General features: G+C 39.0%; 1 protein-coding gene across 10 annotated transcripts in view; it reads left to right on the forward strand.

The window, feature by feature from the left end:
* The window catches only part of PLCB4 (phospholipase C beta 4), a 420,321-nt gene that overhangs the window by 368,617 nt on the left and 32,580 nt on the right, over positions 1-19,124 (forward strand). For all 10 annotated transcript variants that reach the window (XM_043602872.1, XM_043602876.1, XM_043602879.1 and 7 more), the window contains 4 exons: positions 111-275; positions 2,798-3,002; positions 16,512-16,600; positions 17,148-17,298. In XM_043602872.1, coding sequence (XP_043458807.1) covers positions 111-275; positions 2,798-3,002; positions 16,512-16,600; positions 17,148-17,298 — 610 coding nt within the window. The remainder of the gene's footprint in view (positions 1-110; positions 276-2,797; positions 3,003-16,511; positions 16,601-17,147; positions 17,299-19,124) is intronic.

Consider the following 19,124-nt stretch of genomic DNA (forward strand, 5'->3'; position numbering starts at 1 on the left):
TCATAGATAACTAAAATTTCTAAAGATGGACAGAAAATTTCTTCTAGATTACTCTTTGCTCTTGATAATTACACAGACTTGTCTCTTATCCTATTTCTGTGTTGCTGCAGGTCATATCAGGTCAGTTTTTATCAGATAAGAAAATTGGTACATATGTAGAAGTGGATATGTATGGTTTACCCACTGACACCATACGTAAGGAATTCCGAACTCGCATGGTGATGAACAATGGACTCAATCCAGTTTACAATGAAGAATCATTTGTGTTTCGGAAGGTAGGGCATTTCCAATGTGTCAGACTCACTCTGCTAAGTTAGGGGCCACAGTTTAGTGTATAGACACTATATGACATAGGGGCAGTTAGGCAACCCAAAATGTCTCCTTTTTCTCTTCTTTCAGTGGATGAGTTCTAGAGATGACATGTGATTGTTGTTATGTTTGTCCTTGTCCTTTCGGCTCCCCTTTCCTCCTCCAAGGAGCCCACCTTCTGTGTGGCAATGCTCACTGTCCAGGTTTGCAATCTCCTTAGAATGTGTCCTCATGGATGGACATCATCCTACACTGGAGAGTTCTGTTCTGCCAAGGCAGCAGCTGGTAACTTGCAGTGCTCCTTTAGCCAAGAGGACAGGTAGGGTGGTGAACCCAAAAGGCCAATAACTGTCCTTAACTAGGCCAGTTGGTATTGTCCTATGCTTCCAGAAAGCATGTCACCTGTTGCCACCCCCACAGTCTGTTTTGGGTTTGGGGGAGGTTTCCTAATTGTATATCTTGATCCTAAGACCAATCACAGCCATTCTCTATAATGATTCAGTTTTTAATCTTGTAATAATTTTTCCCTTTGTTTCTCTTTTGTCAGTGTAAGATGTATTGAAAACCCCATGCATTGGTTGTGTTGTCTCCAAGAATATCTGGTTTTCTTTCTCACTTGCTTTATTATCCTATCCAAAATAGTTTCTCACTGGAAACTAATTTGACAATAAATTTCATATATTAAAAAAAACTTAACAGAAATCCATGGGGGAGGGGAAGGAAAAAAAAAAGAGGTTGAAGTGGGAGAGAGAGCCAAAGCATAAGAGACTCTTAAAAACTGAGAACAAACTGAGGGTTGACAGGGGGGTGGGAGGGAGGGGGAGGGTGGGTGATGGGCGTTGAAGAGGGCATCTTTTGGATGAGCACTGGGTGTTGTATGGAAATTAATTTCACAATAAATTTCATATATTTAAAAAAAATAGTTTCTCACTTCTTCTTTAGGCAGAGATTTTCCAGGTGTTTCTGCTCCATTTGTATGTCCCACAACACAGATAACTGGCTTCTTATCTTAACAAAAGTGAGGATTAGCAGCTTCAGAATAAGCTAACTGGTTTACAGAAACGAGGTTACAGAAGATCAGTAGTTCAATGAAACAAGCCATTGTGAGATCCACGCCCTCCACCATTATCCGTGCAACCCCCACTATGACCTTCTCTTCTATAGTCAAACTGTAGTGTAGATTGCATACACACCTGTCATGAGCCTTTTTTTTCCCCCCTGGTTTTTTATACTTTGTTGTAGCTGGATCTGTTGTCAGTATAGCCAGTGTGCTTTGGCAGAATGAATAATCCCTACACACATTTCTAGAGATTCAGAAATTTGACTTCAGGCATTCTTTATTTTTGATGAGTAAGGAAATATCAAACTTGGTTTTTACATATAGCATTACTGGCCCCAGAAATGAGATGCCAGGTCTGTATCCTTCTCTGTTCTTTAGAAGTTAAAGAAGGCAACCAGTCCATTGTCTAGCTTCAGGCACAGTGCTTAAACTAGCCAAGATGTCTTGGTTGTTCTTAACCAATGAAAAGTCATTCCTGATTAAAAACATTTGATTTCCTTTTGTCATGTTGCTATTTTATACGTGAATTAGGATTCTGCTATCTGAGCTTAGATTTTATGTCCATTTATTCATTTTGGAGATGGTTGAGAGTAAATGTCTTGGATCATTAATGTTTTTCGCTGCCACATATCACTGTATTTAGTATCCCAAAATCTACTAAAAACTGAGAAGTGCAAGAGAAAGGGAAAATTCAAATTTCTACATACATTGTCCTTTATATGCAAAGCGTTTCTTCAGAGATACTTTCCATAATCTTAAAAACAGAGCTGGATGTCAGAAGCAGCCCAGGTAGGAGACAAACCACAGGATTCAAAGTCAAAAGCCCCAATTCCGGGCCCAGATGTTACAGTCTCTGACATCAAGGAAAGTCACTTGATCTCTCAGGGTCTCCCTTTAAAAACAAAACAAAACAAGCTTTATTTATTTTGAAAGAAAAAGCACAAGTGGGAAAGGGGCAGAGAGAGAGGGAGGGAGAGAATCCCAAGCAGGCCCCATTCTGTCAGTGCAGAGCCCAGTGCACAGCTCCGTCTCATGAACGGTGAGATCGTGACCTGAGCTGAAATCAAGAGTCTGATGCTTAACCGACTGAGCCACCCAGGTGCCCCTCTCAAGGTCTCCTTTTTCTTGTCCACTACATGCATGGAGATTGGGAAAGATGACAAGGGTTGGACTAATAATTTTTCACAACCATTTCATCTAAAAATTTCAATGAGATGATTTCCAGGAAACCTGTTCAATTGCTTTTTCAATGGCTTGGACACTACAGTTTGTACAGTGTACTTCAGGAATGCAAATTGATCACGGGCATCGTTTCACCATAAAGGCACATTTAAGAGCAGTGTGGATATGGTCCAAATTCCTAGAGTCAGGGCTCTTGGGAGCTGCTTTCCAAAAAAATCCATGAAAGGTATCATTCTTTGTTTGCAGGTGATCCTCCCTGACCTGGCAGTCTTGAGAATAGCTGTGTATGATGACAACAATAGGCTGATAGGCCAGAGGATTCTTCCGCTGGATGGCCTCCAAGCAGGTTATCGACACATTTCTCTTCGAAATGAGGGAAATAAACCATTATCACTGCCAACAATTTTCTGCAATATTGTTCTTAAAACATATGTGCCTGATGGATTTGGAGGTAAGTTAAGAAGTCCAGATTATAGGATCATAAAAAATTTCACCAGTGGTTAAAAATATATATAACTGTTCCTACCAGTGCAGCCAACCCTTATACCCTCAAAGAAATCAAGGATAGATAATAACTTCAGGTTTCCTAGTAATAAATTAAAGGGCAAGGCTGGATTATCTTTAAAGTTCTTTCTTATTTTAAAATACTGCAGTTTTATATGGTTTATCCATTTTTACGAATATGTTTGTGAGGGATTTTCTTACATCATCATTCAAAGGGAGAAAAAGACATAAGTCATATGGAACCATAGATCTCAATTGGTATCACTAAAAAATTTAAATTGAACTCAAATATCCACATGATTGGATTTTCTTCCACATTCACCAGAGTGTTCAGTTCCACAAAAATTCCCAGTCTTCCCACAGAAGACTTGTGGTTTTACTAAGCTAAATCAATGGGAGAAATCAAAACCTGAACCAAACCTAGGATTTTGCTTACACCCAAACATATTAGCTTGTTATTACCCTAAGTTAAGCCAAGAACATTAAAAGATAACAAAGATCTTCTCTACTCCCAGTGCATTGAATTCTAAGGGAATGGTACAGCAGAGTGATTGTATCAAATTAACCAAGGGTGCAAATTCTCACTCTCTACTCCTGGCTGGGTGACCTTGGGACAATGACATAACCTTTCAAACATTCATTTCCTGGCCTGTAAAGATACTCCTCCTGCCTCCCTCTTAGCATTCTTGTGAAGTGCTTATCATTACGGTATATCCTATAGCAAGGCTCAAAAATGTGTGCACACAACGTATGTGTGGCTAACAGTACAATAAAATCAATAATTTCTATAGTAAGCTGGAACACATCCCAGCTTTGGGGATTGGGAGTTATTTTGTGGGTTGTTTTTGTTTGTTTGTTTTTGTTTTGTTTTTTAATAATGCTTGAGTCTCTGGTGGGAATATTTTCTCTAATCCTCAGCTTTAACAACCCAATTGCAGATTCAAGAGTGATGTGAGCCATGAGGGTTTTTTCAGTCACAAAATAAAGACTCCTTCTTCCTCCTCCTTTGTTTTTTATTTAAAAAGGAAGCCTGTATCAGAAGCCAGAACATACTGTAGCTGATTTAAGAGCACAGAAAAGAGGGGTGTTGTGGGGCTAGTAAGTGGATGAGAAAAGAGACGGGGGACCTAAAGAGTATCTTTAAGAGGCTGTGATGTCCATAAGCATCAGCAGATGAGTTACATCATGTTCCAAATACTTGAGCTTAGACAGCAGGTGGTGTATACCACCTAATACATTTTAGAAATGGTTGTATAAACAAATATGGTGGAATACTTAAGGATTTTCCTTCTGCATGGCTTATTTTTCAAATGGAACTCTCTAATTCATACCAGGGAAAGGGGAAATTGGACTAGAAAAGGGAAAGCATGATGTGTTGAGTTCCTACTTTGTGTCAAGAACTCTCCATAGAGTCCAGAAGTTGTTGAGAAGGGATGTGGACACATGTAGTTCTGTGCTAAAGAAACATCTGTATTTATAGTGCAGCTCATTACCAGTGTCAATATTTGTGTACGTACTGATTCAGAATAATCCCTTTAAAAAATAGTCTCACATATTTTCTTTCCCAACACATCATTATAGTCACTTCCTTTTTATCAGAAGCATTTGAAATTTCTGTACTATGTTATCATGTGTGGGATTCCACAGTTGATGTCTGAATCTCAGATTTGACATTCAAAGACTTTATTCAGAATTCTCTGGTCATTTCTCTTATAGGTTAAGAAATTGAGGGCAGACACCCTGAGGACTTACTTAAGGGACTTACCTGAGGATAACAACATAAGAATATGAGAACCATCTTTTTCTAAATTTTTTATTTTCTTTATGGCCTCTTGATTTAAACAGTGTGTTTTTATTTCATCTGCTTAACTAAGCTCCCACATTCAGATATGAACATTTATGTGCTGAGCCACGACAATAGGAAATCTATCGATTCCCTGTTCTCTAGAACATTGAAATTCTATGTTGATTCCATAGGAAAAGGTTCAAAATGAAACCGTATCCTTGCACACTAGCATTTTCTAGGGGAAAAAAAAAACTTTTTTATGGCTAAAGAAAGATAATATGGATTTATTCATTCCACAAATATGTTTAGTAGGTCTTATTCTGTAAAAGGCAAAGTAGGTAAAATATGTATCAGAAAAGAGATTCTGACAGCGCAAAGAGTGAAGGAAGGGTCATCCACTAAATCCACTGCCTAGAGACAGCTCTGTTGCCATATTGGTCCCTTCACTTTCAATCTCATGTCTTCTGTTTTAATTAAATAGATCTTACTGTATATACTCATTTGGACCCATTACTTCAGAGAGTTCATTTTTTTCACTTAATAGACCATATTTTTCCATGTCATGAAATCTGTATTATCCATAATTTAGTTATTGATAAACATTGAAGCCATTTCCATTTTTTCTTATAAATAATAATGTGTAAAGCTCTGGAAATATTCATGATTGTTTCCTGAAGATAAATTCTTTGAAGTGGAAGGAGTTGTATGTGTATTTAAAACTTCAGATACAGATTGCCGGATAACCCATCAGCAGGGTGTAAGCTGGAACTTTTGTTTTTTGTTTTTGTTTTTTTATTGTTTATTTTTTTTTTGAGAGAAAAAGCAAGCGAATGGTGGGAGGGGCAGAGAGATGGCGGGGAGACCAAGAATCCTAAGCAGGCTCTGCACTGTCAATGCAGAGCCCAGTGTGGGGCTAGAACTCACAAACCGTGAGATCATTACCTGAGCCAAAGTCAAGAGTCGGATGCTTAACTGACTGAGCCACCCAGGCACCCCAGAGCTGGAACTTTTGTTAACATTTACTAGTTTCATCAGTAAAAACAATTTCTTAGTGTATTCACTTAAAATGTTTTTCTCAAAGGAAAAGATGTAGTCAACAATTATTAATTCATACCTACTATATGGGTCAGAGATATAAAGTTGGAAAAGTCACGTACACTTATCCTCAGTTTTCCAGCCTTGTACACATATACATGTGCACATATATAAATAAGTATAATCTGTTATACTTATCCGTTATGGACCTTGAAAGATTGGACTAATCCGTTTGGACCTTGAAAGATTAATCACAGCAAGAAGGTAAACTAACTTTCCAGACAGAGAAGCAGCCCAGGCCAAGGCCTTCATAAGTAAAGTGATGGACTTATTTATGCATTCTGAGGAAGCTGAAATACAGGGTACATGGTGCTAAAACCAAAGTTCTGTTCCATGTTTGAGGATGTGTCCTCAAAAGCCAGTGTTACTTGGCAAGAGGAGTGTGCTCTTCTTGTTGAAATAATTTTGACCCCTCAAGGAGAATATGCACATTTTCAGGACACTAAGTAATTTGATAAATTATATTTTCTCAGCTTTTAGGTGAGGTCAGTTTGTCCAAAACCACTCTACTAGTTTAAATTAGAAAAGTAAGACTTTATTTATGCCTGACCAAGCTAATGCAATCCCAACTTTTATAATTCACCAAATATTTAGCCTAGGAATTATGTATTTCTTTAATCAGATAGCTAAAAACAGACAAATTTTTATGCTATAATTTCATGCAGCATTATTTGCATAAAAAAAGATCAAAAACAGCTATATCCATCAGTAGAGACTGGTTAAATGTGGATGGCCATTCTGTAGAAAACCATACATCTATTGAAAATAATGAGTTAGATCTCAGTGTTCAGGATAGAAAGATGACAGTGATTTAGTACCAAGAGAAAAAGTATATTGCAAAATGATCCCATTATTATTTGCTAAGAACCTTTACCATCTTTATACATATGCTTAAAGTGCACAGAAAAAATTCTGAAAGGATATACACCCAACTTTAAGAGTAGTGATCTCTTTGAGAGTGGGGGTAAGAGATTAGTGGCGCTGGCCCACTGCATTGGGTAACGTCCAGGCACATCACAGAGAACACACTATCCAGTGTGGTGGGACTTCACTTATTACTTCTGGGTCATTTAAGTGAGCATATGTAACCTCTGTAAATTTTTAAAAATTGTATTTTGCCCTATTTTTCTATAAAAGCAAGGTAATATGAAAATGGCGCAAGGAGAGTTTAAAATATGTACATATTTATTTTGAATTGAGAAAAAAGAAATAAAACCAAAGCACCCTATTATCCTCCTACCTAAATAGTTCTTGATAACATTTTTAAATAAAAGACATGAATTTCTTCAAAAAGTATAAGAATATAAAACACAAAGCATATCTGTGTATATGTTAATATGTATATACATAAATGTAAGGTTTGTGTGTATATATGTATGTATGTATCACAAACATACATGTCCCTTTTAACCCAAAAAGATAATCCAATATACCATGTTCTGCGCTTTGCTTTCTTTATGTAATATATCATGGAGCATATTCCTGCCAATGCATATAAGGCTTTTGAGTTATTTTTTAAAGGTTATATAATATTCCATTATATGTATATAGCACTATCTCTCTCTCTCTCTTTTTTTTTAAAGGAGGCTCCATGCCAAACATGGGGCTTGAACTCATGACCCTGAGATTGAGAGTCCCATGCTGTACTCAGTATGGCCAATTCTGGGTTCTAAGAAAAATTTTATTTTTCAGTAATGGTAGTAAAATTGGCATCTCATCATTTTTCAATTTGCTAGTTTAAAATTATGAATCAGACTAAGTGTATCTCGTGTGTTTCTTGCTCACTTGTATTTCTTTTCCCTTAAAATACCTCTCTAGTACCCTTCGTGGGCTTGTTTAAATTGGGTTTCTCTTTTTTTGAAGTAATTTTTCAAAGTAAATTTTAATTACAAGTTCTCTCATAATTTCCAAAGCGGTCTCAAATACATCTCAATGTCTAGATAAACTTCTATGAAGGTAATGGTTGGGGATTCAAATACTGTCTATCGTTCTTGGCCTGCTGTTTCATGGAGGCCGCTTAGCAGGTACGTGAGGATGCTGGCTGGAGCCCCCACGGCTCATTGGCTGTGTGACCCGGAATGAGCTCTGCAGAACATTTTACCCTGTCGTGTCCTCATTGAGGCTCGGGGATAACAGCAGTCCCCAGCTCATAGGTGAAGATCTAGTGAGTTCTTGTTACAGTGCCCAACCATAGCAACCCTTCCATTAATTTCTTTTCATTTCTGTTTATTTCTAACAAGCTAAAGAAAAATCCACCAGTTACATTTTCTTCTTCCTAACTTTACCCTTTACTTTGTTGCAGTAGACTGTTTTGTCATAAGCAGTTCACCATCATAAGGAAAATCTTTTAATTCCATGCCTACTACAAAATTTCAGAATTCTAACGCATTAGTAATGTGACCATGATTTTCTTTAAGCACCAGCAACTCCATGTTCTATATAGTTTTTAAATGTATTTTAAGTCTCAGTAATGTTGGGTGGGTGGCATCATTTTATAGAAACAAGAAAAATGTTCCTTAAAAGGCTTTTCTAAGTTAAGACATTCCTTAGGGGGAGGGCTTGGGCATTGACAGGAGCTTCCAGTCACTTACTTATTGGAGTTCTGTGCTGTGAGGTCACCAGGGGATGAAGAATCCCTCCTTACAGAGACAATTTGGTACTTCTGCGATTGCCCATAATTCCTTCTGCCTTCATGCATATGGTGATCTTTAGACACCTTGAACTCTGGGCTGCTCCAGTTCCCTCCCAAAATGATTTGAGTCTTGACCCAGTATTTCCCCCTGACCCTTTTCTTCTCCTGTCAGTTTCCGGTTTTCTTTCCTTGCCCTGTCAGACGACAGAGACAGGGAATTTAGTGCAACTGCTTCTCCTCCTTGCTGTAGCAAGAACTCCCATGACACACAGGAAAAACACAGAGCAAATATGGCTGCTCCAACTTCGGAGCTCTCTCCACAGATGGTTCTGTTCCTAAGCTGCATGGATGTAAAATGTCCCTGGGCTGAAGAAGAGAGATGACATCTCTTAACTATCAGAAACTGAAATTTGATGTGAAAACAGGCAGTAACATTTAAGACAGGGATGACTAGGAATGAATCAAAAAGGCTCCATTTAATTTCTTTAGTATTATTTTTCTACTAAACATAGAGTAAAATAGCCCTCTTGTTTACTCCCACACTCACACACAATAGGAAAGTGCTAGGCTGGGTGCTAAGGTCAGTTTTCCTTTGTCAAATCCAGTGAGCCTTGGAGACGTGGGGTTGTCTTTGCTGCCTTATCTGTAAGTGCAAATGCCATGGACCTCAGCGCTTAGCCATTGCAGCGGCCTTATCACTGCGAGCCACTGCTGTTTGTGATGGGAAGCAGTTCCAAAGCAGATGGCAATTAAATGAGCATTAGTATTTCTCTCACCCACTGTTGTTTTTGATCATTTGTATGTCTTATTACTGAGTGGTAAGGGGAACAAATAAGAGAGTTGATGCCATGCTTCCAGAATATATGGCACATCAGCATTATATTTAAATGTCACTCTGAGATGTGTTGGGTGAGCCGCTCGCCGCCAGTTCCTTGAGCAGCGCCTATCACTGCTCCTAGAGCTGTAGGTTTTGTCTTCTCTTCTGCACCTAGGCCCTTTTGTGCAAGGAAAGATGAAGTAGCCCTTTTGTTTATTTGCCTGTTCCTCCTTTCTGCCTGCCCTGTGATTAAAGAGCCATCATGGGGCCTGGGGGTGGGTGTTTCTTGCTGTCTCTGCCCAGCATCTTACAGGGTTGTTTTCCAAACCTTCTGCAAAGATAGTGGGCCGCTTCTTACATCACATGGTTCAAAAGGAGGAAAGTTGTTAATCAAGATGCCATTGCTGGGCCATGATCTCAGGATTTTCTGATAGAGTGAAAGGTCGCTCCATTTCCTCCTCTCCCTTGTGGATGCTAAAACACTTTTTTTCTATCAAACATTTGTTGGAAAATTGATTCGCGTTGCAGTGGTATCCATTATTATGGCTTCCTCTGAACTACAGAATATGTTGGTAAGAACACCAAGAAGAAAAGCTCCAGAGAAGGGGGCAGGATGGATTATGGAGAACTGGCTCAGGAGTTGCCAGGTGAGGTGAATTTAAACAGGCTCCTTATTACATCATTCCTAGAAATGTACTGTGGAGCCCAAGAAGAGGGGGACACGTAGGCATCTCCCAGTGTTACTTAACCACAAAGTCTTCCCCCACCCCCACCTACACCTAACATATCACTATGCATTCTAGAAATGGAATTTGGTCAATGATTAATCATTTGCTAGAAGGTAAGAAACCTCATCTAAAATCATAGTTATGGGATTTGTTGATCTTTTTTAGCATTGCTTTGCAGAGATCCGGGGAATGTATATTTTTTCTGCTGCCTTTACCTCTTGATAAGATAGAAACTGTTGAGGGGAAAACAGGAGAGGATCTGAGCCAAGAGGGGGCCATCTAGGTGCCATGGTTGGTGTTCACCACCAAGGCACTCAAATTAAATGCCTTGAGAAACAACAGTTAAACAAGCAAACACAAAGATGGACCTCCCTTATAAAGACTGCAAGTATCTGGAAGTCTGTGCTGAGGAATTGCTACCTTCTTTTCAGTTCTTGGGGATGCTTAAATTGATGTTTTCAACTCTGGAAGTGAGGAAGGGTGGGTGGGAGGGAAGGAGGAGTGAAAAAACGATTATACATGGAAAGTCTTCACCATGAGCGACCAGACTTTTGGAAATGGCACTCAACCTAGAAATAGTGGGCTTTTTTCCTTAAGTATAAATAAGTAAGTATAAATAAGTAAAACTTCTGTTAAGTTCGGAAGAAAGAAGCAAATGAGAAAAAGCAGACTGGTTCTTTATTATTTTTTTTATTTTATTTGTTTTAAGTTTGTTCATTGATTTTGAGAGAGAAAGAGCATGAGCAGGGTAGGGGCGAAGAGAGTGGGGAGAGAGAGAATCCCAAGCAGGCCCTACTCTGCCAGTGCTGAGCCCAACACAGGGCTCGAAACCCACGAACCACAAGATCATGGCCTGAGCCGAAATCAAGAGGTGGATGCTTAACCAGCTGAGCCACCCAGGTGCCCCAGACTGGTTCCTTTTTGAAAAGAAAGGTTCCAGAGCCTGTGCCTTGGCTTCCAGGCATCTGGGAAATTTCAGCTTGCCCTTGTGGGTTCTGTAGGGTCAGACTCTTGCATGCGCAGGTCTGTACCCTGTTAGAAGGTCAGTGTGCCCTGTCCCTGGACACGCCTAGCACATAGGTCAATGTTGATCAGCATTTCAACTTCATTCTTGCCACAGGGGATTGTCCTGTGGAATAGAGAACTACGTAACCAGCCACAGTGCTCCCCCAGTACAAGGGGAAGATGCCCATGAAATGCCACATTGGCACCAAAGAGAGATAACAGGTCTACTTGAATATGCAAATCTTTGGCCAAGAATATGCTCTCCTGAGCTGAAGGAAGGAAAAATAACATTTTCCAATAGAGTTATACAAGCATATTAGAGGTATGAGATATTTGAGGGACAGCTTCTCATTCTCTGGTTATAAATTATTTTAAATGTTAATAAAAAGTGGTTTCCCTTTTTGATATGTAGCATATTTATATATAAATGTATATATAATATGTGCATGTATAATGTGTGTGTAAATCATTCTTTAAATGTCAGGTATATATATGGCTTTAGTCAGAGGAGAAACTAAGTTACAAAAGGAAAATTACCTTAAAGAGGCCTCGTCAGGTCTTTGACTCTCTAATCCTGAGCCCTTTTGCTGAAAAATTTTGGTGGAACTATCCCACTGGCTGCCCTCTGCGTGGATGTATTACTCTAGCTGCAGAATGAGCACCTGCCACCACGTGGCAAAATCCCGTGTCCTAGAAGTATCTGATTTATTCAAAATTGCGAAGAATGAAGTGCTTGTCTCAAGTAACCTGCTAACCTAAGCCTTGTTCCAGGTATTTTATCTTTTTGACATCATCTTTTTGTCCGCAGTTATGAGAAAGGGAAAATTTCATGTGATTCAGTTTGAACAAGCCTTATTTCTACTTTGCGTATTTTTGTTGCCATTTGATCAAGAACACTATTGAGTTGTATATTATAAAAATTTTAAAGGCATATGTAACTGAAAAAGGCATCTCGTTTAAACTCAAATAATAAGGCACGATTTCAGAATCCGGGAACATAACTCCCCAGTGGCTTCTAGAATTGTTAATATTGGTAATTGAAGATAGGTTTAAGTAATGATATTTATCCAACTAATGGATAAATCAGCATCTTATTTTGATGTATAATTTAGGCTATATCTACATAATCCTACAGCAGATGGCTGATCAGAAATCTCAGCCAGTTTGTCCTTGTAATACAAAGCAGTATATAGCCTAGTTTATTGTGTCATGTTATAAAATATAGCACCTGTATTCAAGATCAGAATTGTACACAATCGACCCTCAAGGCTGGGATCATGACATAGCTGCAAGAAACAGGAAGAACACTCTGGGATTCAAAATATTCTTTCATCAAACCATGACAGGACGTTGGGGTGGTCTCTAGGGGCTGATGGATGGATGCTCTCTGTTAACAATGATAAAGCCTGTTTTATTTGAAAGATACACCCAAGAACAGAAGATTCCTTCACTGCCATAACTCCAAGCTGAAGACGATTCACATATGTTGTCCACCTTGGATTCGGCTGCCTCTGCCTTTTGTAATTCCTGCATAGAAATTCCCAACTGACCAATGTTGACCCATAGGTAGGGACATCTCTACGCCCCTCACGCAGCAGGAAGAAGTTACTGAAGCTGAGACTTGTGCCCAAATGCCAAAGATTTGCCACTGTCGATCTGTCAGGGGGAAGTATAGAGTCCACTTTTAGGCAACAGGCTTGAGCAATGAAAACTTGAGCAAGGCAGAAGGGCCCACAGCGACCATCAACAAGCCGATGCGAACGGGCTCATTAAGTGAGCCTCCTCAAAATAGCTATAGGCCCTAACTAACCAATGGGCTACTTAAAAACAAGCACAGTTATGAGAAAGGGAAAATTTCATGCTTTCCTATAAGCCCTCACTCTGCTCTATAACTGTGGCTCCTCACCATCACCTCCTCCTCGCAGGCAGTCTCCTTTTTGCTGTCCTGCCCACTGCTCCCTTGCAGCATATTCAATAAATTTCTATCTCCTTAAAAGATTTTTTTTTATCAGTTACCATTGGTAATCAAATTTGCCACATGATGGGAGACTTAAAACAACAGAAGTTTATTCTCTGACAGTTCTGGAGACTAGAAATTTAGCATCAAAGACTTGGCTCTTAGGGAAATCCTTCCTTGCCTCTTTTGAGCTCCTGGCAGGCCTTAGCATCCCTTGGCCTGTAGCTCCATTTCTCCATTCTCTGACTTCATCATACCCTAGCCTTTTTTCTCTTTGTCTTTGTGTGTCCTCTTCTCATCTTATAATGTCACCAATCATTGGATTTAGAGCCTATCCTAATCCTATCTCAGTCCTTAACTAATTACATACCCAAAGACCCTACTCGGAAATAAGGGGACATTCTGAAGTTCCAGACAGTCATGAATTTTGAAGGGCATTTTTGAACCTACTGAACCCTCTTAATTCTGCTGTACTTGCTTAGTACTTGTTCCTCCCATTAATTATTCTTAAATAACTATTTTAAAGCTTATTAGGAACATATCTTGTTATCAAGTATATAAGTTGTATCTTATATAGAGATACATATCTCTTATGTATCTGAATCACTAATTTTCTGATAAAAGAAAATGCTAAATCTGTTTTTGTACTAACCTATTTCTTGCAAAGTCATCTTTCATAAAAAGAAAAAAACTTGTGGGGCGCCTGGGTGGCTCAGTCAGGTAAGTGTCCGACTTCGACTCAGGTCATGATCTCCTGTTTTGTGGGTTTTAGTCCTGTGTCGGGCTCTTTGCTGACAGCTCGGAGCCTGGATCCTACTTCAGATTCTGTGTCTCCCTCTCTCTCTCTCTTGTTCTCGCTCACTCTCGCTCTCTCAACAATAAACATTAAAAAAAGAAAAAACTTGAAAGTCCATCTAAATATCTAGCAGTAGAGAATAGTTTAGTACATAAACTCAATGGGACATTATTCATTCACTAAAAGTAATTTTTAAAACTATACAGGTATAACCTAATAAATGAGAAAAGACAGATTGGGTAATTTCAAGTAAACCATACAAGATATGTATTCATGTGGAAAAAATTACACAAGAATATACAAAAATGAAAGTAGCTTGGTTAGTTTGGATGGGTTATGGATCATTTCACACTCTAAGGTCTTCATTGGTTTTATAATGGGCTTTAAGTGATTAAAGCCCTATCTGTTATTCCTACTGGAAGGACTACTAGTAACCTCTCAGAAATGCCATAAACACCCCAGGCCCTCAAACTAATGGTATACCATTAAGGATAAGCAAGTACTTGTTTCCTAACAAGCCAGCCCTATGGATCATCTACTGAGATGTGCCAGTGGGAAACCAAGGCAAAGTATATCCAATGTGGGCACGTGCAGGGAGGCCTACACCAGGTAGGTTTTCTCCAAGTGAAGGGCAGGGGGTTAGGTGGGCATGGTTTGAGTTTCACCTTGCCCCATAACAGTGTAGACAGGTGGAAGGAGGAGGCATTTTGGAGTCAGACACAGATGGACTAAAAGCCCTGAGCCAATTCAATGAGTTGACCCAACAACTGGGATCACTGAGTAGACCACAACAAGTGGGGCAGTCAGGCTTTATCTGCGCTCACGTGACCCATAAGCAGTCACAGTACCTCCTCTGGAGTATTCTTAGAAGAAGAGAAAGTCAAGCCTAAATGACACATCAGGGAAACATTGATATTCAGAATGTGGGACATTTCATAGGACACCTGGTCAGTCTCCTCAACAAATCTATGCGTTGTGAAAAATAAATAGTAGCAGAGACTAGTCTAGATGAAAGTAAATTTAAGAGACATAGTTATCAGAGACCTAGAATGGACTCTATCTTGATTCAAAAAAATTAATTGTAAATAGGGAACATATTAAGATGGGCCATTTATTATAGTAAGGAATTCCTGCCAACTTTGTTGGATAAAGTGTTGGTATGGTTGGTTCTGAAAGAAAACACCCCTTTTTAGAGATGTGTAGAGAAGTAATTAGGAATCAAATGCTATAATGTCTGGAATTTGCCTTAAAATGTGTCAGCAGAGAGGAAAAAGAAAGAAAAAAGGAAGGATGATAGATGAAGGAAATGTAGTAGACTGTTTATAACTGTTAGGTCTTCATCAGTATGTGAGGGGTTATTTTACCTTTCTCTCCACTTTTATGTATCTTTGAAAATGTTCATAATAATAAGGACTTAAAAAGGTAAATATTTTTCTGGAATATTAACTTCCAAGAAAATGATTATCTCTTATTTTTTCCTAAGCAAGATTTAAGAGCTAATTTGTTCACATTCCCCATTAGGAGAAAAAAGAGTTCTTAAGGACATAAGTGATAACTGGATTTAGACCTTCTCATATACCCTTGGTAGGAGAAAATAAATTGATGCAACGTCTTTGGAGGTCAATTTGTCAGTAACTACCAAAAGAACAAATACCCTTACCCATCATTCTAACCTCTAGTCATTTATGCTATGGACATTGCAAATGTATGCTCGGAAATGTTCAAGGATGTTACTGCAATACATATAAGAAATAGATAACAATATACACTGGCTGTAGGAGTGTCAGGGAAGGAGATTTTTATATTTTATATGTTTGTTTATCATGCACATGTACTTTCTATTACAAAAAGGAAAAAATTAAACAAAAATTATCTTAAGAATGTTATAAGGAGCCTGATTTTACTGGAAGATATTGACACACATACAATTTTTGAAATTGGTAAATTATGTACTGTTTTAAGGTAATGAGAATAATTATTACTTCTATAGTATTGGTAAATAATGCAAAATTACATGAGATTCTGCTAGAAAGTACTTGAAACTCTTCAAATGACATTATATAAAAAATGAAGTTTTACTGTTTTTAAGTGCCAGGTGTATCTGAGAAAATGCTGGGGAAATACTTCATTTTAACTACCATGGAACCAAAATTGGCTTTAAATACGTATTAGCCTTCTTATCTAAAATTAAGACTTAGATACTGGAGGTACCTACTGTGTGCCAAGTTCTTTTTACATTTATCATTTCACTGAATGCTCCTAGTACACCTTCAGAGTGGGTGGTATCAGCCCTGATTTTCGAATGAAGAAACACAGTTGAGGACATGAATCAACCCACTCAGAGTCACACAAACTAGTCAATAACCCAGGGCAATTGACTTGCCCTGCCACACTGTCATCGTTATTTGGGGGGAAACCCAAAAAGAGAAAGTCATCTGGTCTTTGATCCTTGCCTTGCCTTCTTTCTTGTTTCCTGTAACTGGCTGTGTTTTCCAAACTTTGTCTTATTTCCTAGGAGAAGGTACTTAACAGAAGACATAACCTGGGTCCAGGATTATGAATTGTTTATTAGCTTAATTTTCTTGGATGTTTATAGTAAGACAGAATCAACAGCTCATTGGCTTTTTCCCCCCCCCCCAGATATTGTGGATGCTTTATCAGATCCAAAGAAATTTCTTTCCATTACGGAAAAGAGAGCAGACCAAATGAGAGCTATGGGCATTGAAACTGTAAGTAGCAGTTGACTAAAGACAGCCAAGTTGGGGAATTTTGGTGGTCAGTGATGATAACAGCAAGAGAAAGTTATAAGTTAATATAGCAAACTTGAGTGTTTTTAAAACTGAAGTCATCAAGTCAACAAAATAGTTTCAAGGGACTGTAAAAGTGTAGCCTATTTAATAAATGGAAATCGATGATGCTTTGAGGAATGTTTAAAATACAGGATGCTTTTATGATACACTACAATACCCGTTAACCCAACTCAACAAATTAATGAAATTGACATTTACATTTCTTTGTTGTTTATGAAAGTCTTGCATCCCACCTTCTCCCATTTCAGTGCACTTGTGTTGTTTGTTCTTTTGTTTTTAAAGCTCCCTTTACCATACCCTGTTTGTAAAAGAGTTGCACCTTTTCTCCTGCCAGGCAAAGATCCATTAAGAGAGTTGTAGGAAGTTGTTGAGTGGTTCAGACTGGATTAAGTAAGATAGAGAAAGCGCCAGACAGTTGAACGTGAGGTGGCTTACATCCGGCTTAACACAAACATTTCTGTTCCAGAGTGACATAGCAGATGTGCCCAGTGATACTTCTAAGAATGACAAGAAAGGAAAGGCCAACACTGCCAAAGCAAACGTGACCCCGCAGAGCAGCTCTGAGCTCAGACCAACCACCACGGCGGCCCTGGGGTCTGGAGTGGAAGCCAAGAAAGGTAAAAGGGAGGTGTTTGAGCTCCTTGTGTGTTCTGGAAATTTTAGAGTCTTTTTGAAGGGTCTTTATGAAGATCATTAGAGTTGCTAGTACTGCTCATTTTATTGCCCTATAAAACCCCAGAGCAGCAAGCTTTCTTGCAGATTGGACCAACTGCTTAATCTTCCTGAGTGTTTAACAGAGAGTCAACATTTGGATTTCATCTGCTAGATTCCTACACCTTAGGGCACTGGGTACAATATCTGTAGTTTTGGGAAATGTTTGAATTCAGTCTCCTTGATGAAAAGAATTCCACACAATGAACTTCACTAATTCATCCCTGTGCTCTTCTGCCTACCAGACAGGCAGTGGGCTCATGAACCAACAGAATCATCATTGTTCTGATATTTCCAGATTCCCTTATTGGCAGTTTGCCCGCATGGGTAGATATTGAGCATCCATGATTATTTGTGAAATTGTCAGATGGACATTTGAAGACCAATTCGATATGGTTACCTGTGGGTGAAATAAGATATCCTAAGAAGTGTCACCACAAAGAATTATGTGCCCCAAGTGCTAATATTCAGCTGGTATGTAGGGACACAACCATATTGGTTATTTAAAGTTGACTTCCATGCTTACTGGCTGGGCTTTCATTCTGATTGGATGGTGCCCATCCCACACTGTTAATTATACATTTTGAATGTCCTCCTTGATCATGAATCATTTACTAAACTCATTCTTCTTACTGTGATAAGAATTTTTTTGAGTGGTTTTTTACTCAGTATGTATATTTCCCCACTTACATGTGAATTCAGTGCCCTCCATGTTAGAGAATCAAGTTGTACCCTTAACTACACACAGTGCTACAGTTTAAGGTAAGAAATGACAGGCTTTTCCAAACCATGGCAGCATAGTAATTTAGCAGGAAACTAAGAGTGCGTGAAGCTTTGTATAACAAATTAGAAAATGAGACTGCACAAAAGTAGCCCAAATTGTGCTTTGCCTGCAGCTGTTTGTCTGTTCTTCCCTGGAGATATAAGCAAGCCCATGATACAGGCTTTAGGCATTCCATTCCAGTACTGGTCGTTATTAACATTAGCTGTTCAAACAGAGAGAGACAGTAGGAAATGGGAGAGTTTTTGTTTAAAGTGCTTGTATCATGCCCCCTAGTACATAAAGACATTAGTAATTTTAGTAAGTCAAGTGGCCTGAAAAATTGCAGTATGACCAGTTTACAGAAGGCAAAAGCAATCCTAGTTCTAGAAGGAACATGTTTGTATTTAGAACTGTCTCACCCCTGGTTTCAAACAAGATACGAAGGAGCCAAGCATTTCTCATCTCCAGTCCAGTCTCTTCAACAGGCGCCCTGAGAAAGAGGGTCTACATGCTGTTTCCTTCTGGCCTTTTATTTAGGAAAATTGGAAATCTACTGTATGTGACAAGACCAGATTCTGTGAGAAATGCCTTCACACCTTCAGGGACCTCATGTGGCTGGAGGGGTAATGTAGATGGGGTCCCACACAACAGCCAGGCCAGGCAGTGGTCAGTGAGAGCTGACCCTTAGAAACAGGAGGGGAGAGGGTGTCCCTTCCAGCAAGTGTCCCAGAGAAACTTATAAATGAGATCCCAATTGAGCTGGGCCTTGAAACTTAGATCTGACTTGAATAGAAAGTAATGAAATGCATTCTTCTCATGGATATATTGAATCACTATACTGGATGTTTGGGAATGCCTACATAGGAAAACCATGAGCTAGATGAAGTTCATGGAGAAGATTAATGTACAGTTTTGAAGGACACGTGTGGAGGTAACCATGCTCAGCAGAACCTGGTCTCAGTGAAGGGC

Source organism: Prionailurus bengalensis, chromosome A3 (assembly GCF_016509475.1).
Source record: "Prionailurus bengalensis isolate Pbe53 chromosome A3, Fcat_Pben_1.1_paternal_pri, whole genome shotgun sequence".
NCBI lineage: Eukaryota > Metazoa > Chordata > Mammalia > Carnivora > Felidae > Prionailurus > Prionailurus bengalensis.